General features: G+C 38.4%; 1 protein-coding gene across 1 annotated transcript in view; it reads left to right on the top strand.

Annotated features, from left to right (window-relative positions):
- Esp (Epidermal stripes and patches) overlaps window positions 1–16,713 on the top strand; it is a 189,142-nt gene extending 172,429 nt beyond the window's left edge. The window contains exons 12-14 of the mRNA XM_067150254.2: window positions 5,748–5,912; window positions 9,046–9,199; window positions 15,612–16,713. Coding sequence (XP_067006355.2) covers window positions 5,748–5,912; window positions 9,046–9,199; window positions 15,612–15,676 — 384 coding nt within the window. The 3' untranslated portion in view covers window positions 15,677–16,713. The remainder of the gene's footprint in view (window positions 1–5,747; window positions 5,913–9,045; window positions 9,200–15,611) is intronic.
- Window positions 16,714–22,878: the final 6,165 nt, after the last annotated feature.

Raw genomic sequence — 22,878 nt, forward strand, 5'->3', positions numbered from 1 at the left:
CCGAGGACATGCAGCTCTCTCTGTATGAATGATGTACTGATGATGGCTTCCTCCCGGGTAAAATATTCCGGAGGTAAACTAGTCCCCCATTCGGATCTCCGGGTGGGGACTACACGAGAGGGGGCGATCATCAGGAAGATGGATACTGACATTCTGCGAGTCGGAGCGTGGAATGTTAGAAGTTTGAATCGTTGTGGTAGGTTAGAGAATCTGAAAAGGGAGATGGATAGGCTAAAGTTAGATGTAGTTGGTATAAGTGAAGTACGTTGGCAGGAAGAACAGGATTTTTGGTCAGGCGACTACCGAATTATCAACACAAAATCAAACAGGGGTAATGCAGGAGTTGGTTTAATAATGAATAAGAAAATAGGGCAGCGGATAAGCTACTACGACCAGCATAGTGAAAGAATTATTGTCGCCAAGATAGACACCAAACCAATGCCCACCACAATAGTGCAGGTCTATATGCCTACTAGTTCAGCGGATGATGAAGAAATTGAAAGAATATATGAGGAGATAGAAGATTTAATACAATATGTCAAAGGTGACGAGAATCTAATTGTGATGGGAGACTGGAACGCAGTGGTAGGCCAAGGAAGAGAAGGTAGCACAGTAGGAGAATTTGGATTGGGACAAAGGAACGAAAGAGGAAGTCGGCTGGTTGAATTCTGCACTGACCATAATTTAGTCCTCGCCAATACTTGGTTCAAACATCACAAACGACGGCTGTATACGTGGACGAGACCTGGAGACACTGGAAGGTATCAAATAGACTTCATTATGATTAGACAGAGATTCAGAAACCAGGTGTTTGATTGCAAAACTTTCCCAGGAGCAGACGTGGATTCTGACCACAACTTGTTGGTTATGAAATGCCATCTGAAGTTGAAGAAATTGAAGAAAGGAAGGAATGCAAAAAGATGGGATCTAGACAAGTTGAAAGAAAAGAGTGTGATGGATTGTTTCAAGGAACATGTTGCACAAGGACTAAATGAAAAGGCTGAAGGAAACACAGTAGAGGAAGAGTGGAGAGTCATGAAAAATGAAGTCAGTAGGGCTGCTGAAGAAATGTTAGGAAGGAAGAAAAGATCAACTAAGAATCAGTGGATAACTCAGGAGATACTAGACCTGATTGATGAACGACGAAAATACAAGAATGCTAGAAATGAAGAGGGCAGAAAAGAATACAGGCGATTAAAGAATCAAGTGGATAGAAAGTGCAAGGTAGCTAAGGAAGAATGGCTGAAGGAGAAGTGTAAGGATGTCGAAGGCTGTATGGTCCTGGGAAATGTAGATGCTGCATACAGGAAAATCAAGGAAACCTTTGGAGAAAGGAAATCTAGGTGCATGAATATTAAGAGCTCAGATGGAAAGCCACTTCTAGGGAAAGAAGACAAAGCAGAAAGATGGCAGGAGCATATCCAACAGTTGTATCAAGGTAACGATGTAGATAATTTCGTTCTGGAACATGAAGAGGCTGTTGATGCTGATGAAATGGGAGACCCAATTTTGAGGTCAGAGTTTGACAGAGCTGTGAGAGACCTAAATAGGAACAAGGCACCTGGAATTGATGACATTCCCTCTGAATTACTGACTGCCTTAGAAGAAACCAGCATGGTAAGGTTATTTCATTTAGTGTGCAAGATGTACGAGACAGGAGAAGTCCCATCCGATTTTAGGCAGAATGTTGTTATACCTATTCCCAAGAAAGCCGGTGCTGACAGGTGTGAAAACTACCGCACTATTAGTTTAGTATCTCATGCCTGCAAAATTTTAACACGTATTATTTACAGAAGAATGGAAAAACAAGTTGAAGCTGAGTTGGGGGAAGATCAATTTGGCTTCAGAAGAAATGTAGGAACACGTGAAGCAATCCTGACTTTACGTCTGATCTTAGAGGATCGAATCAAGAAGGACAAGCCCACGTACATGGCATTCGTAGATCTAGAAAAGGCATTCGATAATGTTGATTGGACCAGGCTATTTATGATTCTGAAGATGATAGGGATCAGATACCGAGAACGGAGAATTATCTACAACCTGTATAAAAATCAGTCTGCAGTGATAAGAATCGAGGGCTTTGAAAAAGAAGCAGCAATCCAGAAAGGAGTGAGGCAAGGCTGCAGTTTGTCCCCTCTCCTTTTCAATGTTTACATAGAACAGGCAGTAAAGGAAATCAAAGAGAAATTTGGAAAGGGAATCACAGTCCAAGGAGAGGAAATCAAAACCTTGAGATTTGCCGATGATATTGTTATTTTATCTGAGACTGCAGAAGATCTCGAGAAGTTGCTGAATGGTATGGATGAAGTCTTAGGTAAGGAGTACAAGATGAAAATAAAGAAGTCCAAAACAAAAGTAATGGAGTGCAGTCGAACGAAGGCAGGTGATGTAGGAAATATTAGATTAGGAAACGAAGTCTTAAAGGAAGTAGATGAACATTGTTACTTGGGTAGTAAAATAACCAACGATGGCAGAAGTAAGGAGGACATAAAATGCAGACTAGCACAAGCAAGGAGGAGCTTTCTTAAGAAAAGAAATTTGCTCACTTCAAACATTGATATCGGAATTAGAAAGATGTTTTTGAAGACTTTTGTATGGAGCGTGGCATTGTATGGAAGTGAAACATGGACGATAACTAGCTCAGAAAGAAAGAGAATAGAAGCTTTTGAAATGTGGTGTTACAGAAGAATGCTGAAGGTGAGATGGATAGATCGAATCACGAATGAAGAGATACTGAATCGAATTGGTGAGAGGAGATCGATTTGGCTAAATTTGACGAGAAGAAGAGATAGAATGATAGGACACATCTTAAGACACCCAGGACTTGTTCAGTTGGTTTTTGAAGGAAGTGTAGGTGGCAAGAACGGTAGGGGTAGACCAAGGTATGAATATGACAAACAGATTAGAACAGATGTAGGATGCAATAGTTACGTAGAAATGAAAAGGTTAGCACAGGATAGGGTGGCGTGGAGAGCTGCATCAAACCAGTCTATGGACTGATGACTCAAACAACAACAATTATTATTATTATTATTATTATTGAGGAATTATATAAAAGAATAGAAAACATTTAAATATAGTGTTACAGAGGTATGTTAAAGGTAAAAATGAAATGGCGTATGGCTTGTTGTGCCGGGAGTGTTAGAAGACATGTTCAGCTCGCTAAGTGCAGGCCTTTTGATTTGACTCCCGTAGGCGACCTGCGCATGGTGATGAGAATGAAATGGTATGAAGGTGACACACACACCCAGCCCCCGTGCCCGCGAAATTAACCATTGATCGTTAAAATTCCTGACCCTGCCGGGAATCGAATCCAGGACCCCTGTGACCAAACAACAGCACGCTAAGTATTTAGCTATGGAGATGGACTATGTTAGAGGTGAGATAGGTATAATCAAGTTGATTGGAGGAATAGAATGACTTTGCGAAACTTGACCAGAAGAAGTGATAAATTGATAGGGCCATGACATAAAGACGTGAAGGCTGCTCCCACTAGGCACTGTCTTGCTGACTAGACCACACAGCTGCAATGCTTTCCATTCTTTGCTGCAGTATTTTGTCCGCAATAAATGTAGCCACAACTTATCAAACACTTATAATCAGGAGTACAATGAATATACTTGTAGTTACAGTAGACTTGTGATTAACCGAGTCCTGGTAAACCAAGACTCCAGGTTAACTCAGGGAGTTGTTGGTGAAAAAACATGCATATATTTTTTGTATCAGTGCAGTGCTAGGTAGCGTGTGTCAGGGAAGTTGAATGGCACCATGGCGATGCATGGGTGCTGGCCAATAATTAGGTCGAGGAGTGGCTGCTGCTAAGTTGAGTAGTAATGCGCCAGCCCTTGCTGATGCTAGGTCGAGCATTGTTCTAAAAATTCACACCACCTGTACCTCATCCCACCTCACAATTCATGGAACCCCAGTCACATGTCTCGTCACTCATCTAACATCACGCTTAATTTATTTGTTTACTGCGGATTGGACCCAAGTCCCTGTTACGTTGTCAGTGTATCTGATTTTTGCGGTGCCTTGACCTATTCTAGGCAATTAGTGCAGTATGAGTGGCAAACAGGAAAGGTGTGACGTTTTTTCTGGAAACAAAATTTAATATAAATATAATAATATAATATAAATAGACTCACCTTTATCCAGCCATTTTATTGCTGCTGGTTATGGAGTTGGGGAAGAGACTGTTGGAGATGTAAACAAAAGTACAATGGAAAATGGTTGTGTCAAAGTGTGAGCAGGGCCAGTGGTTTAGTGCAGAAAATGAGAAGAAAGGTAAATATGAGCAGACGACTGAGGCTTTATTTTTGTGGTTTTCACACTTGTACTTGGGAAAACTGTTAGGTGGTTTGGTGCAAACTAAGGCTATAGAATTTCAAAATAAAGTTTAAGGATGGTGAAGAAGGTCTTACCATGAGTGATGGATGGGAGGATTGATGGAAGAAGAGATTTGGCATTAGACAGTTCAACATTACTGGTGACAAAACAAGTTATCAGGTTTCTAACTATTCACAGAGGTGAGTTTTGTATACTACAGTAAGGATAACTCCAATAAGTTGGTAACAACAAAACTTCAAGATCCAGCTTGCAGTAACTTAATGCTACCATTTACAGTTATTTATGAGTTTACCTGCATTTGAGTTTTCCACTTGATCCAGCCTGGTGGCACATCAAACTCCTGTTCTCCAATACAGCCTCCACTACAGAGCATTGTTTCAGAACAGTTCACTTCACTACTACCAAGTCATACTGAATGCCACATAGCCATCTGACATACTCACTCTGTGCTGAAATAACTTGTAACAGACTTGTGACCGACTCATAACTGCATGCAGTGACTCGCGACTGACTTACTCTCTCCAGGTTCGTTTTTTGCACTTCCAGATCCTTGTGGGTGCCTGCTCCATTATTAATCAGTTTCCTTATCGTGAACCTGAGTAATTCACCAGCAGTATTGTTTTTCTTGCTGCTGGCCCTGCACACATTACTGACTTCACTCTCAGCCTTCATTGTTATACAGTAGTATATTGAGCTTTGTATACTAAAGATAACTCCATTAAGTTGGTAACAACAAAACTTCAAGCTCCAGCTTACAGTAACTTCATGCTACCATTTTAACAGTACACTTATGTGCCACCGCTTGAAACTGGTGATTCTCCCATCAGTGATACCAACTGCCATGTGGTACCTAATGGAATGCCTTGGAACTATTTGAAGAAAATAAGAAAATTATATTTTAAAAATTGGCAATCCTGTAAAAAGACTATTTTTCTAAGTACCTTCACATTGTACAGTATAAAATGAGGGATTTCTCATTAAAATCTGTTCAGTAATCAAGAAGAGAAAGCACAATTGGATTGGTCATTGGATGAGGAGAGATTGCTTGCTTATAGATGCTATAGAAGGAACGGTAAATGGAAAAAGACAAAGAGGACGGAGAAGATATCAGATGCTAGAAAGTATCAGGATAGAATACAAGTATGAGGAAACAAAGAGGGTGGCAAGAGACAGGATTGCGTGGAGAGCTGCCATGTGAAGACCTGCCGTATGGCAGAACACTAATGATGATGAGCCATTTTCTCACAAATCCCATTGCCAGAAAATGGCTTTTCAAATTATATGTGTAAATAAGTTAGAAATCCATTCCATGACTTAGCATAGATATGTGTGATTTCTTATCATGGTTAATAGAAAATAAATTTTCTGCAGTAATTCACTTTATATTTTTATTTTTTCAGACACCTGAAGGAGTAGACTATCTTGTGCTGACACCTGACCGTAGCCTTATCTTCCCATCAGTTGACTATGTGCGTAATCTTGTGACAAAACATGGCATCAAACAGGCCATTCCTGTTGTCATTGACTGTTCCCACATCTATGGAGCAGACTACACAGCAGCAAAGGTATGGCACTTAAAGAGAAGAAGTTCACTGTATCAGAAAGAAACTCTTAACACTCTTGTCTGATGAAAACTGGAACATTAAAAATTCTATAATTGAAATGTTATTGTGAGAAGCAAACAGGAAAGAATTTAATGAAAGCAGTGGCCCTACCATTACCAAGGTACAGGTCTAATGGGGGACTATTTTATCATATGCAAGTGAATACTAAGGCTGTTAACTATCACTATTACATCATTATAGATTCCTGGTTAAGAAGTGACAGTTTTGATTGGTATGTTGTACTTTTTTATCTGTTATTTCTGGACTTACACACTTCTTGAATTACTTGGCAACCTTCTGTCATCAAGATTTCAGAACATTTCACAACATTTTGTACAGACCTTCAGATTTGTCTTAGAACAATTATAGTATATTTCCTGCCACTTTTAGTGACCACTGCACTCCTGTCTAATCGTCAGCAGATGAACTTTTCAGTTCCGACTCAACACTGCATGGGATCGACATTTGAAGTGTCACTGTTGTAACTAAGAGAAACAACATCTTTTGTTGTATCACTTATTTTGTCTATGTTAATTTGATCACTCAATGAGGTTCTTAGTTCATCTTATGAAAGTTATTTGCAAGACATAATTATATTCCTTCCTGTTTGAACCAAGAGAGCACTCCTTTTACCAACAAAAATACTTTCAAATAGTAATAATTAATAGTCAGTTACTGAGTGTGAAATGTTTATACATATGTATCAAACATTCAACAATACTAGGCTGAGTTCAGTCACCACTGATCTGCATTTTGGGCTGTCATGGATGAGGCAGATTCCCTCAGTTGTTTATCTACAATTTTCTTAAAATATTTCGTAGAAGTTGGAAATTTATTGAACATCTTCCTTGGTAAATTATTTCCATTCCTCTTCCACTAAATCAATATTTTCCCCAATTTGTTCTCTTGAATTCCAACTTTATCTTCATATTAAGACCTTTCCTCCTTTTAAAAGCTCCACAAACTTATTTGTACACTAATGTCATTCTATGTAATCTCTTCGCTGACAGCTCAGAACGTTCCGCATAGTTGAGCTGCTCATCTGCTTACTCCCAAGTCTTCCCAGCCCAACGTTTGTAACATTTTCATAACACTACTCTTTTGACAAAAATCACCCAGAACAAATCATGTGCTTTCCTTTGGATATTTTCCAGTTCTCACATCAAGTAATCCTGATGAGAGTCCCATACATTGGACCCATACTGTAATGTAATAGGGGTCTTACCAGTGACTTATATGCCCTCTCCTTTACATCCTTACTACAACCCCTAAATACCCTTGTATCCATATGAAGAGATCTGTAACCTTTATTTACAATCCAGTTGATGTGATTACTGATTTGAAGATCTTTCCTTATATTAATCCTTTGGTACTAACATTGATATCCTTGAGTACTTTCACTCCATCAACAGAGTAATTAAAACTAAAAGGACCTTCTCTCCTGGTGAAACAACCTGACATTTCATCCAGTTTATCATCATATAATTGCCTGCTGTCCATCTCATAACCTTGGTGAGGTCTTTTTTGCAGTCGCTCACAATCCTGTTTCTTATTTATTATTCTACACAGTACATCATCATCTGCAAAAGCCATATCTCTGATTCTTTTTCCTTACTCATATCATTGATATACACTATATAAGAAAACATAAAGGTCTAATAACACTGCCTTGCTGAACCGCCCTGTTTATCATTACATTATCAGATGACGCTACACCTACTCTATTTCTCTGAGATCTGTTTTTCAAAAATTTAGCCACTCATTCAGTCACTCTTTTGTCTTGCCCAATAACCCTTTCATCAGCAGTCTCCCTTGATCTACCCTATCAAAAGCCTTGGATACGTCAATAGTGATGAAGTCCAGATCACTGCCTGAATCCAAAATATCTGCTATATCTTGCTGGAATCCTACAAGTTGAGCCTCATTGAAATAAAATTTCCTAAACCCAAACTAACTTCTATCAAACCAAATAGTAATTGTCTGGCTCCATTCAGAAGCAATTTTAGGCCACTCCTATTCTATCCACCTCTCAGCAGTGACAGAATCAGCCTCCTTCTGCTCACCATACGTTCGTTTGTACACTATATTTTCTTGTTTCTTCCAACGGTGAAACCATCCTTCCGTTGTTACAAAATTATTTTTCTCAATTTTTTTGCTAGTTCTTCAGCCTTTTGCCACATCAGAGGACCGTCAACACAAGCATCTTTCTCACAAACATTTGAGAATCAAAGTTTTAGAGCTGATTCAACTTGACGATCTTTTTCATCACAATTTTGCTTACAGTTGAAGTTGTGGTTTTATTTTGCTGCTTTAAGAATATTGTCTCGATTTTTCAATAGCATGCACAGAAGAGGTTGCAAAATTCGTTAACTCCCCAGCAGCATTGTGTTGACTCATTGTAGGCAATTTGTCATAACGTTCTATAATTGAAAGTTTCTCTTTAATGATTAAGTCTTTATGTTTGAATTTCAAACTAGCCATCACTGCACTACAACGCTAAGAACTTCACAGTGCGAAAGCTTTAGTAAGACTCAAGTGAGTGGTCCTTGGCTAAACTACCGTAAGGGAAGAAACAAAAGAGGAAAAGTGTATGCAGGAGGGTTCACCACCTGCACTGGCCAGTTTTCTATTGTACACCTGCTACAAAAGATGAGACGTGAAAGTGGCTATGAAGACAGGTGCAGTGTAGAAACGGATTTTTAAAGATTGGGAGCATTTTCTTTGTATGCACTCTACTCGCATATTTGAGAATGAAATCCTTGAAAACAAATTTCATAGCATATACCGAATTCATGATCACAATAAACGGAAGATTTTCAATGTTTCAGTTTTTGTCCATACGGGACTTCATAAAAGTGATTAAATAACACGGTTGATAACATTATCCATGATTACAATAAATGGCATCCACTGTATAATATTGTTTATCAATATTCTGACTTGATAATTTGTGGATTTATTTATTTATTTATTTATTTATTTATTTATTTATTTATTTATTTATTTATTTATTTATTTATTTATTTATTTATTTATTTATTTATTTATTTTTATTAATTAATTAATTGATTACATCATCCTTTTTATTTTCCAGGTCATAGAATGTCTCACTCAAGACTTCTCCTCAAGAAAACAGCCCTTGTTCTTTTACAACCTTAAACGGAGTGTTGTATCAATATTCAGCGGTCTCCAGCCTAAAGGCTTTGTTGTCTACTATGCAGAGGAAGAACTGGATGATCTTATCAGAGGTAAGTCAACTGTTTAGTTGTGTGTTACCTTCTTCGTCTTCCCAAATCATTTGGGGTCGAGTCTCCTCCTACTGCGGTGGCAAGTTGCTCATGTCCATGTTGTCACTGCTGTTAACTCTCTGCCTGGTGCAGGCATGTAAACACACCCACCACCAGACCAGCTGTTCCATGGCACTGGTGTGTTTCAGCACTTTGGTGCCCTCTCTCCTTCCTTGCAGCTTAAAATATCATTGGTGAAACATATGTTCACAATTTCTTTTCTGTGTGAGGCTACAACATTCTGTCCTTGACTGTGAGTCTGTTGTAAGTCTCGAATAAGGGAAACACTAGTCAAATATTTTACTTCAGTTCTTTGTGACCTAGGCTTCATATAACACTTGTCAACCCATTCTGGCTGATCAGCTCGAAAGTGTGGATGTCAAAAAGTGGAGATGAAATGATGATTCCAGAATTAAATGAGTTTGAGAGTGGTAATGCAGTGACAGAAAGTGATTCCTGTGAGTGATAGCTATACTAAAAGTGAAAAACAGTGCAACTACATTCACATTATCTTATATATCAGCTGCATTGACAGATAGTGACATTTTGCCAACTGCAGTTCTTTTTGCAGGTAAAACCAGGATTAGTACTGACATAACTGGTAAAACTGACCCATTTTATTTCCTAAAAATTTTCCTGGATGATGATTTTGTCAATTCAGTAGCAACTGAAACAAATCCCCATGCAAAGCAGTTCCATAGTGTGCATGAGTTATCTTCTGATGATGATGATGCTTGTTGTTTTATGGGGCCTAACATCGAAGGTCATCGGCCCCAGTTATCTTCTGACTTGCAAGATCATAAATATAGAAAATATAGACATGTCACATTAAATGAAATGTGGACAGTATTTATGACAAGAGTGGATGAATGCCCTGATATTGAAGAACATTGGTTCACTAGACCCTTTCTTCACACCCCATAGTTCAGACAAAAATGCCTTTGCAATATTTCCAACAGATACAATTTTTCTTTTTCATTTTGGGGTTAATGAAGCACAACCAGTTGACTGCCAAGATTGATTGTACAAAGTCAGATCAATTACAGATTCACTGGTTGATAAGTTTAGGAATGTTTACATGCCTGAGAAAGAAATTAGGATGGATGAGAGGATGATTGCATGGAAAGAGCACCTTATCTTTGAGAGTGTACACACCTAATGAACCTGAGATAGAGCGAGTTGGCTACATGGTTTAGGTCCATAGCTATCAGCTTGCATTCAGGAGATAGCGAGTTTTAACCATGCTTTTGGCAGCGCTGAAGATGGTTTTCCATGGTGTCCCATTTTCATTCCTTAATTAAGGCCATGGTCACTTCCTTCCCACTCATAGCTGTTTCCGATTGCATCATCACCATAAGACCTGTCTGTGTTTTTGTGACAAAACAAATAACAAAAAAGATAAACCTGATCAGTACTGAATGAAGCCTTACATTGTGTGTGGATCTAAAAATGGGTACATTTAGAACTTCAAAATTTATTGCAGAAGATCAAGGCCTATAAAAGATTTAGTTATCAACCTTTTGTGGAAGCTTTTAGATCTCTACCAGGACAATTTTTACAATAGTGCATAACTCTGCAAACTATTACTTCACAGAAATACGTTTGTGTATGGTAGTTTCAGAACAGACAGAGGAACACTAAAAAGTAAAGAATGCTATAAAAAATAAGTGGGAACATATTTTCTTCAGGAAAGGCAATTACTCATATAAGAAGTGTGGAAAGGCAAACAAGATGTGAAGCTGGTTTCCACTCTTCACACAGCAAAAGTTGTTCAGAATGATAAGACAAATAGGAAAGGGAAAAAATGTAAGCAGACCAGAGATTATTGGAGAAACTAATTAACACATGAAGGGTGTGGACTGAGCAGATCAGATGCTCCACTAATATCCATATTTATGGAAAACAGTCAAGTAGACCAAGAATTTAGTGTGTTTTTTCTCTTTTTTTTTCTTTTGGTGCAAATGGCAATACACGATCGGTTTATTCTATCCAAGTTTATAATTTTCATGTTCTGTATTAATGATAATATAATTACTGTAGACAAATGAGGTAATCCACTTAATAATACAATATAAAATTAGTACTTCAATTTAATTTAATCTTGGTACTAGTTTTGGCCTATTGTATTAGGCCATCATGAGCCATAAGATCTTAAAACATTTTAAAAACGAATTGGCTATACATATATTGAATATTCGATCAGAACAGTTTTCAAGTATTATGCTATCTATTTTTGTTATGTGTATAGCCAATTAGTTTTGTAAATGTTTTAAGATCTTATGGCTGTTAATGGGCTAATATTAATAGGCCAAAACTAGCACCAAGATTAAAATAAATTGGAGTAGGTACTAATTTTATATTGTATTGATTAGGTGGATTACCTCATTGGTCTACAATAATTAGCTTCATTCTATTCAAGAAAAGTACAACAAATAACAGGTACAAGAAATCCCCGTTTGTAGGTACTAGACTGTGTAGAGAAAATAACAGAACAAAGCAACAAAGCAGTGAGAAGGAAGAGCAGAACAGTGGGACAGATGATAGTTCTATGGTGTCCATTACCCTTGCCCAGCAAACTGTCTACAGGGTGGGCAGAAAATCCACTAAATAGTTCATGTTTTTTCCAGTAACAAGAAGAAGAGTAGTGCAGTGAGAAAATGCAGAGTTTGCACAAAATATGGTTTTAGGAAAGAAGCAAGTGTTATGGGTGCAAGTTGTGGTGTGGCCTTCTGTAAAATTTTCTGTTTCAATAACTAGGTGCCACACAAAGAAAAACTAATGACAGGTATGAGGTTATGTTCAATGTATGAAGTACCAAGTATTTATTAATGATTTAAAATTTTCTTTTAAAAGGTAAATTAGTACTGGAGTTATTTTAAAAATAGTGTTTGTATGCAGCTTGAGAATTAAGCTTTAAGGGCCTGCCTAGATGAGGAAACCAGGGGTTCAGTTGGTGATCCTGATTTCTTTCTCTATGTTTGTCCACCATATTGCAGCTGGCCTACCGCGCTGCCTGCCCGCTCCATCCCATATTGTCCAGTTTCTACTCTCTTCAAGAAAGCAGAAATATGAGACGTGAACCTTTCCAGTCTCAGATGCTGAGTCGTAAGCCTCCTTTCCCTCTATGAGCTAATCGAAATTTAGTGGAAAAGCTACATGACTCACATTGATTGAGACTGGGACTGCCCAGTGCCGCCTCCTCTAACTTGCAAACTACTTAAGCTCAAGGCACCAAAAGAAAACACACATGTCAGTAGTAGTAGTAGTAGTAGTAGTAGTAGTAGTCGTAGTAGTAGTAGTAGTAGTAGTAGTAGTAGTAGTAGTAGTAGTAGTAGTAGTAGTAGTAGTAACAGATCTGTTGTAAGTTGGTGGACACTATGTTTGTTTGTTTGTTTGCTTGCTTGCTTGCTTGCTTGCTTGTTTCGGTAAACTCAGTCTGAAAATCTCTCCACTGCCATGTTTTGCTCAGCTCCTGACAAAAAACTAGTATACAGACCTTTACTACCCTGTATTCTTCTTTACCTTTTCGTCTATTCCTTTATCGCACATTTATCTGGGTTTCGTCTCATCCCACAAATTCCCGCATCAAGACTGAAGATCTGTCAAGATGACCTCTCAATAAGTGTTGAAGCCTGCCCTCCTGGTGAAGTTGGAAAGCAAAAATGAGCCCTTTATGGTCTACAACAGAGAATGAGGAGGAGAGAGTTTATCTACTTTAATTCAGCCGTATTTGAAAATGTGGAGATTGTCCTTGTCCTGTTGTGTTTTTGTGTATGTTTTGTATTCTTCTCCTGTTGCTCCCTTTTCCTATATTGACCTGTTTACCTTATTATGTGACCTTTTCCTATCTTCCTATGTCTTGATCAGTCACTTATTTGTTCCATACTCCTCTACCTCAGCTGAGAGGAACGTAAATAGTACTGTTTATTTTGATTTCATATTGTGTCACATTTGTTATGTTTATCTTCCTCAGTATAATGTACAATACTGTATTGTAGTTACTTACAGCACCACTATCACCATTGGAAACCAGCGGCGTATGCTGGAATAAAGATGTGAGCTTTTTGATGGTTGGTTTAGTAAACGTCAGGCCATAAGCATTTTGAGCTGCAGCCAACAGCAAACGAAGAAGCCTGCTGTGTTGTCAAGGCTGCTTCACAAGATACTGCCCTGGCCCCTGCTACTGTCAATAATCAACACCTAATCAGTGCAGATGGTAGCCTAAGGTTTAGCAAATAAAGTCCGGTTTTGTGGCTAAATGGATAGAATGCTTGCCTTTGGTCCGATGGCCTCAGTTCAATTCTCAGAATCAACCCCTTCATACTGTTAATTCCCCTGGCTTGGGGGCCTGGGTGTTTATTATGTCTTTGCCATTTATTTCCTCAGTAGGTCACCACCAAGCCTATACAGATACCATGCATTATTATTATTATTATTATTATTATTATTATTATTATTATTATTATTATTATTATTATTATTATTATTATTATTATTATTATTATTATTATTATTATTATTATATTAAACAACAATTTTGAATTTTACAGCAGTTGTATCTATTGTTCACTGGTTTATTAGCTTCCTCAGGAGATCAGTGGTGGTGTCTGACCCATGATCACAGTTTTGATTCCAAGGAACAAAAGAGAACACTAAACCTGAAAGATTTCATTTTAGCAGATTTGTACTGTACTGTACTGTAGGGTTGCCTGCCCGAGGCGGTAAAGGCGTGCTTGGTTCGCCCAGAAGGACGTGGGTTCGAATCCCCATCAGGAAGTTGTAAAATTTAAGAAACTAGATTTTACTTCCGGAGGTCCACATGGCCCTGAGGTTCACTCAGCCTACACAAAAATGAGTACCAGGTTAATTCCTGGGGAAAGGCGGCCGGGCGTAGAGCTAACCACTCTACCCCATCAAGTACCGAGGTTCCGGATAGTGGAAGCCTTTACCTTTCACCCCTCCAAGGGCCTTCATGGCCTGTACGGAGATGACTTTGTACTGTGCTGTAGTTACTTATGGCACCACTACAACCATTGGAAACCCATGACGTATGCTGGGATCAAGACGTGGGCTACCACTAGACTTAGGTTTCCCCTTTTTGATGGTTAAGTAAACTCTTGTCCTCTTCCCGAGGTGGTGCAGTTCTTTTCAGGCACACCCCCAATGGAGGTGAGCTGTATGTACCATTTTAACCACATACCAGCCCTCCTGCCACTTTTAAATCTCTGGCAGTACTGGGAATTTGATGGTTGGTTTAGTGAAGATCAAGCTTTAAGTGTTTTGAGCTACAGCCAATGGAGAAGCCTGCTATAAAAAGAAAACTATATTACTCCTATAACAACTGCCCTGCAATGTCTTCCCACAAGGATGTAGAAGTAAATGGGAGTGAAATACCAGCACTCTGTTATCTATATAATTAAGTCAGAAGTTTGGAAGTTTGAGGTGAGGAAGTATATACGGTGAGGAATGCATGGTTGTTAGTTAGCAGTGGTGATCTGACGGAGCGAAGTCTAACACACCTCTCCCACCCCGGTCCCTGCACCTGTCAGACATACAACAGCAAGCCACGCAAGATGAGTCAAGGGGAGAGGGACGCAGAGCCTGGGCTGCAAGATCAGTCTCCGATGCCTAGCTCTCCAAAATACGTGCAATGTTTTTTCTCGTGGCTTTCAATTTTTGTTGATCCTGCTGATGCTGATGCTTGTTGTTTAAAGGGGCCTAACACCTAAGGTCATCGGCCCCTATTCAACTTTTGTAAATGGAACAATGTGTCAGATGCTTACATTATAATGTGCTTTAGATTTCCGTTCTTCTCATTTGAGGTTTGGGCTTCACCAATAGCCTTGGAAGCGCTCAGTATATGCCACTGTTGGAAACCAACTTTTTAAATGCATGTAAGATGCTTACTTAGATAATTGCCAGATAGCTACACTGTGTCATGTGAGCGAGTCAATACATCTATCAACTGATTCTTGAATGAGCAATTCTTACATGGATGTTGTTTCATCTTAATATGGTATTATTCACATAAATAAATTAAACATATGATATATGTTTTGGTACATATAATAGGGTAAATTGGACCACTGGTACTAGTTTTGACCCATAGGGCCATCTTCATTCCATGCCCTTCGATATAGAGAATATAACAGATTCATGGAAATTTAGTTATATTGGAAGTTATATATATGCATTGAATAGGTGGGACAATTTACTCTATTGCATGTAATTACTGTCAATACAGATCACAATGAAGCTTATAACATATGATATGTTTCAGTATTCATCTCAAAATTCCAAACATATCACCTGCACCTGCACGTGCACCTGTAGACTCTATAATTTTTGTCATTACATACTTCTTTCATTTCAGGCCACCAGAAACAATCTGCTGCAGCAAGTGTGACCACAGAGATCAGTGTAGTGTCGACTGGTTAACATGGGGCAGCCATTAATTTGTGAAGAGTTTTCATTGGAAGCAGTTCCAGGAATATGACAACCAACTACTGTTGTTCATTTTTAGGCTTGGCTGCCTAAAAAAGGAACAACGCACACATATTCAGTATTTGGCTGATTAAGCCATACAGTCAGTTAGATGGAGATAAGAATCTGCATTAGTTGTTACTGATTTAGAATTATTTAAAATTGCCTGGAAATAGAGGTGGATTAAAAATACCCAAAGGTACTTTTTTAATCATTACTCTCATCTTATGGTGGAAGTGCAGAGAACACAGTACATGCCAGATACACTTATCATTAGATTTGTTGAAGGAGATCTGGACGACTCCTCAGTAATGTGTGCTTTAAACCAGGATGAAAATTCCAGGCATGTTTATATGTATAATATCTAATCAATAAACTTCATTATATCATCATCATCCTCATTATCATCACAATCATCATCAGTCTTATGTTTCAGACATGGAAACCATTCATAACCTATTATCTCACATCATTTCTTCACAAAATCTTTCCTGGTCCCTTAGCCCCTTTTGAACCATATTTCATAATTACTTTTGACAGTCTTTACAGGCTCAGTCTATTAAGATGTCACACCAGTTTTTTCTTTGTTATCTTCAACTCACAGTAATGTTAGTAGTAGACTGTATTTTCAACTCTGAGTGTATCTTCATTTCTGCTGTGATCTGGTAGCATTCATTTTTTGATGAACCTCTCTAACTGTTGCTCTATCCTGATCCTATCTTCCAGGATTTTAAGTCAGAACTGGCCATGCAGAAATTCATGAAGATTGTTGTATTATGATATCTGCATTGTTCCTTGTGCTCCTATGTGCTTTATTTCTCAAATCTATTCCTTTCAAGAAAGTGCTGAAACATTAAACGAAGAGTAAAAGGAATTGTAAATAATAGCAATGTTCAAGCAAGATTAGAAAGTAAAAATGATGATATTTGTAGTTCAAAGGGGCCTAATATCTAGGTCATCAGCCCATGATAATAAAAAGTTGCTGCATTCTATGTGATAGAATAGTTTTATGTGGATGATATATCAAAACTGAAAACCAGTGGAGATTAATTCAATATAAATGCAACAAATTATTGCTGCAGCCATACAATTGTTAACTGGAGAGATGAAATGGAACCTGATTTCAAGTGTACATTCTTGAAAGAAAATTTTATACTTAATAATTTGTATGATGTGGTTGCTTTATGCAAACAGAGGTTCATTTTTTCTATTGTAACCATGAACAAACTTATAGAAAGTTATTTGGCCATAGTTGCAACTTTTGCTTTTAAGATGATTTGATGATGAAGATTTTACAAATAATTGTGTGTGAAAATTACATCATTTGAGGTTAATTATAACATTGGTTCTTTAGTAAAGAATTGAGAACTTCTTACCTTTTGCATGTCTCAAGTAACACACTCACCAGCATAAAAATTGAAACTATGAATTTCAGATAAAATTTAATGTAGGTCTCTTTCAGACCTTTCTTCAATGAAATGTGACCTTACAATAATATGGCAATGTACTACAAGTTATTTAGCCCATTTGAGAAGATTCAACACAATAATAGATAAACATTATTGATCATGTCAGTGACACCACCAATATTGCCACTTCCCACCTTTGGACAAGAATAACCACAAACGGCTGTCTCATGTTTATTGCTGTGAATTTTCATCTCACATATTTGTGTGGACATTACAGCTTGTCTAGATCAGGTAGTTTCATTTAAGTCAGGTTATAATGGCTCTTTCTCCTGAAAATGCAGCAAGGGTCGTGGCATTAGTGGAGGATGGGCCCAGTATACGCTATGAGGCAGACATCACAGGCACATCTTGTCCTAAAATGTACAGAACTGTTAAAAGGTACAGCGAGGACAATATGTACATCAGGAGGCCTGGCTCTGGTCATATGAGAAGCACTACTGAGCATAATGATTGCTTTTCCGTAATGCAAGTTCTTCATGATTGACATGCAACAGCTGAGGAAGACCAGAAATCGTTTGCAGGAAGTATGGCGCACAGTAAGGAGGAGATTGTATGAAGTGGATTTAGACTCCAAGAGGCCTGTCACAGGACTTCTGTTTACTCTTGAGGACTGTGCCGCTCGTATACAATTTGCCAGCATCCATCGAAATTAGACTCTGGAGCAGTAGAGCTCAGTGCTGTTTATGGATGAATCCAGATTCTGTATCAGGGCACCAGATGGAAGGAACACAGTATGAAGAAGGCCTGGGAAACGTTATTCACCCTGTACTGCAAGGACTCTGTTCAATGGTGGCTCTGTGGTGATCTGGGCTGGGATTACCACCTAAGCGTAAATGGAGCTTATGTCATCGAGAATGGGAGTCCGACAACGCAGCAATGTAATAGCAATGTAAATGGTCTCTTATTGGACATCGAGTTGATTTTAGTGGATCACGTGATATCTTTTGCACCTGTCATCAGCGAGAACTTCACCCTGATGCATGACAATGCTCGCCCACACGTTACCGTCTGTGTACTTGAGAACCTGGATAAAGTCAGAATTTCATGATGTGACCTACTTGCAGTTCCGACCTAAACCCAACAGAGCATGTCCAGGATATGCTTGGGCGATGTGCTATGAATTGTTCTCATGACAAACTGCTTCAACTTCGGGATGTGCTCCAGGAAGAATGGGAGCTCATACCACATGAGAACATTCAGAGATTGCATCCTGAGCTTGCTTGATCAAATTACAGCTGTAACTGCTACTATAGGCGGTAATACCTATTATGTAGGCAATGGAAATATTTTGCAAGCAAGTAGAAGTACATAAGTAAGTAATCTCGTGTCCTCATCCCGAGGTGATGCAGCTCTTTCCAGGCACACCCCCAATGGAGGTGAGCTGCATGTACAGTTCTAACCATGTATTAGCCCTCTCCCCATTCTTAAATTTATGGCAGTACTGGGAATCAAACCCGGACCTCTGAGGACAGCAGCTAATAGTACTAACCATGATTCTACAGAGGCGGACATGAACTACATACAAAGCAGTGCAGAGCTCCAGGTTTTGGAATTTCCAAATTCAGGTTGGTGCACTGTTGTGATTGTCACGATCGATGATGTTCAATTACTGCACTGAAACTTTTCAAATGGGCTATTTAATTAGTTTAAGATATATTGCCATATTGTTGTAATATCAAAACATTTTAATTTTACCAGGTTTCAAGTGGACTAACATTAAGTTTTGTCTGAAATATGTTGTGTTTCACGTTTTTTGCTGGTCATTGTAGACATAATGTGCCATTATTGGGAACTGGGAATTAGAAGTGGGGAGTGGGAGGGTAATGTACAGACAACAAAAAGTATCCGGTTTTGTGGGGTATAGTGGACAGGAGGGGGGGGGGAGGGTTTATATACATCAAAACTGAAAAATCCTACAAAATGGTATGATTTTTGATGCTCTCAAAGCAAATTTCGATAGAGACGTAAAGGTTGACAGTTTACCAACTTAAGTGTGGTAATAAAAGATTTTTGAGATTTTGATTCAATGCCGTACAATAAAACTCTAACCAAGTCTCACAAATATACCACGGGGTAGATTAAATGCATTTATTTAATAAATAACAAAACACAAAAGAAATAATTTAGTCTAGTGAAGGGAAAGTTGGTATTATCTCCAGTTGAAATTACAATTACAATTAAATAGAAGTATGGCGTGATTATACAATTAAAAAGCATTGAGTATTTGACTACACACTAAGAAACTAACAGACACTAAAGAGACTGCCAGACTGACGAATGTGTACAGCAAGTGGTTGAATCATACCCCAGTGTCCATGACCTTGGCAAAAAAAATATATACTCCTGTTATGCTTCCTCACAGCACATGCAAAGTCTCCACTACTTGCCATAGCGCCGTAGTAATCGGTTAGCTGTGACAGACGGCACTTTGTGCGTATTTCCGCCAATATTGTTAATAATTAAAGAATATAAAGGAAAGAATTAGCAGATAAGACAAATTGTACAAATTGTTTTTAAAAATAATTTCCAGTTTCAGCTGGCTAAAGTAGAATAAAAATGTAGTGTTTTCTCCCCAAAGTGGGAGGGTGAGGGGGAGGGCAATTCCCTCCCCCAATCGCCGCTACTGTAATGTGTTAAAAGTGACTCTAAAAGTGGCTATGAGAGATTGAAGATAACCACAATGTATCATGGTACTCAGAGAGGCAGCAATATTCTGAATACTTGAGGCAAGCTTTAAGATATTTGTGATAAAGATTTCATGCAGTCAGTCCATGTTGGCTTAAATTTGTTAGTGTAATTTGATTAACACAACTCTCAAGAACAGGTGTTCATGTTTGAATGATAAGCTCTATTACTGCCTTGTGTTTAACGCTGAAACATTGGCTGATCAAAACATAAATTTTAGTACCGTTCAGTAATGATATATTTCCACATCATGTTTTGTTCAGACATTTGCTATTGATAAACTTTGGAGAAGGGCTTGAAAATTTAAGACTCCCCAGGTTGTGCAAACCTAATTCCATTTGAGTCAGGAGTAGGCCTAAGCAAATTTTTTTCTTTTTTTTTTTTTTTTTACTAGTGGCTTTACGTTGCACCGACACAGATAGATCTTATTGCGACGATGGGACAGGAAAGGGCTAGGAGTGGGAAGGAAGTGGCTGTGGCCTTAATTAAGGTACAGCCCCAGCATTTGTCTGGTGTGAAAATGAGAAACCACGGAAAACCATCTTCAGGGCTGCTGACAGTGGGATTTGAACCCACTATCTCCTGAATACTGGATACTGGCCGCACTTAAGCGACTGAAGCTATCGAGCTTGGTTGCAAGGAAGTGGCTGTGGCCTTAATTAAGGTACAGGCCCAGCATTTGCCTGCTGTGAAAATGGAAAACCACGGAAAACCATCTTCAGGGCTGCTGACAGTGGGATTCAAACCCACTATCTCCCGGGTGCAAGCTCACAGCCGCGTGCCCCTAACCGCATGGCCAACTCTCCCAGTAAAAGCAAAATTTTACCAATGGAGGCCGGATAGGAAAGATGAAATAGAGGAACCTGGCTCAAGTAAGTGAAAGTAATGCCAGATTCAGCTAGGACCCCATGGACCCCCAACTCATGCTCCCAAGTTGAGACCTCTGGGTAGTGTCTCCTGTTAGTTATCTCTTATGACATGCAGGGAATACCATCAATGTGTTCAATGCCCCCATCTACAGTCCTGTAATCGGCATTCTAGGAAAAGCAAAGAGTAAGGTGGTTTGTGTTTCTTTCTTTCATCGAACCAGAAAATACTATCACAGTCATAAATGGAACTTAGTCATGAGTGAAAGACATGATCTGCTTTAGCCTGTGCCAATGGAATTCATCCACTAGTAGGTTCTTATAGGCGTAAGATCTGTCATATGAGAACATAAAAAGATTAAAATATAGACACTCAGACAGAGGTTGAAACCAGAGAACATAACCAACAGTGAGAGAGAAAATAGTGAAGTAGAGCAACAAGGACATGAAAGGCACACACAGATCTCATGCCGGATTCTCCTTCCTCTCAGCTTGATGAGGACATAAACAGATGAGGTGAGTAATTTGGGAGGCTTCGAAGATCACAGCACCTGGCTTAATATGCATTCATTTGTCAGTTCATAGTCTGACTAAACGTACATGAGCAATGGCATGTAATTAAATTTATTTCTGGTTACTTATCACCTGACATAAGATGCTAGATTATGTTCACAAATACTGTAGATGTACAGCAAGCATTGAACTGAGAAAATACATTTTGATGTACAGGATGAAACACTGCTTCTGGTATTTAGGATAATTCTTATCATGCAAAATTCTCCAGTTCCACAATATACAGAGATTATAACTACAAACTTTGCCTTTTGAGCCAACCCACAAGTAAAAATCAAATGATGTAAAGTCCAAGCTTTGGCATAGCCACAGTCTTGCACAGATCGCTCTGTCACATTACATATCGTATGTAACAAATTTTGAGTTGCACCACCTTATTAAAAGAAGTCAGAGGATCATTCATCATCTTTGAAGGGAAGCCTTTAAATAACAGGAATTTTATTTTAAATTTCATTAAGTTTTATGCACAATGAAAAATTGTATTTCTAGACATGAAGGTGTTGTGAGGATTGTGCAGTATGTACTATACAGTACCTTGTGCAACTTGATCGCTCCACTGCCAGCTTACACCATAGAAGACCAACAAAGCATTACAGTATTTGCTTTTTGTGGTCAGTGGAGTGAAACCTGTATTGAAACAGCAAAATAAAGGTTCAATATACAGACAGGTTTCGAGTGAATGAATGGATGAAAAGAGTTAGAAATATAAGTCATAATGTCAGTGATGAACACTGGAGTGAGAAACGAGCGAGGCAGAGGAACAGCAGATCAACCTGTGAGTCTGTGATAATAGGTGAGATTGCTGCAGAATTAAACATGAGTCATAGATCTATCATGACCAGAGCTAGAATTAATATCTACATATAGGTCTAAAATTATTCCAAATATTTAGTAAAATATGGACTTCAGTTTTTCAAAACAGGTTCAGAATAGTGTAAAGAATATCTGTATTGTATCAAATTTTCACACTTATAAAAGGAACACAGTTAAATGTAAAAGCCACAAAATAAAAATTTCAATTAAAGCCTTTACGATGTGGGTCACTGCGGGCTGAGTGACGAAGCCAAAACCAGCAAGAAAGAGAAGAATGTGCATAGAGCAGAACTTACTTCACCCATATCATAGAATTACCAGTATCCAGCTTTAGTAACATAAATTTTAAATGATTTTCTGGAAGAAAAACTGTGAAAACATAAAATATGGAACATATTTGAAATAAAATGTTAAATTATGTAAATCAGTTAATTTTTTCAATCAATTAATTACTAATGACCTGCATTTAGGGCAAGTCACCCAGGTGGCAGATTTCCTATCTGTTATTTTCCTAGCCTTTTCTTAAATGATTTCAAAGAAATTGGAAATTTATTGAACATCTCCCTTGGTAAGTTATTCCAATCCCTAACTCCCCTTACTGTAAATGAATATTTGCCCCAAGTTGTCTTCTTGAATTCCAACTTTATCTTTCCTACTTTTAAAGACACAACTCAAACTTACTCGTCTACTAATGCCATTCCACACCATCCCTCCACTGACAGCTCGGAACATACCACTTAAGTGATAAACA

This window comes from Anabrus simplex, chromosome 6, assembly GCF_040414725.1.
Source record: "Anabrus simplex isolate iqAnaSimp1 chromosome 6, ASM4041472v1, whole genome shotgun sequence".
Taxonomy (NCBI): Eukaryota; Metazoa; Arthropoda; class Insecta; order Orthoptera; family Tettigoniidae; genus Anabrus; species Anabrus simplex.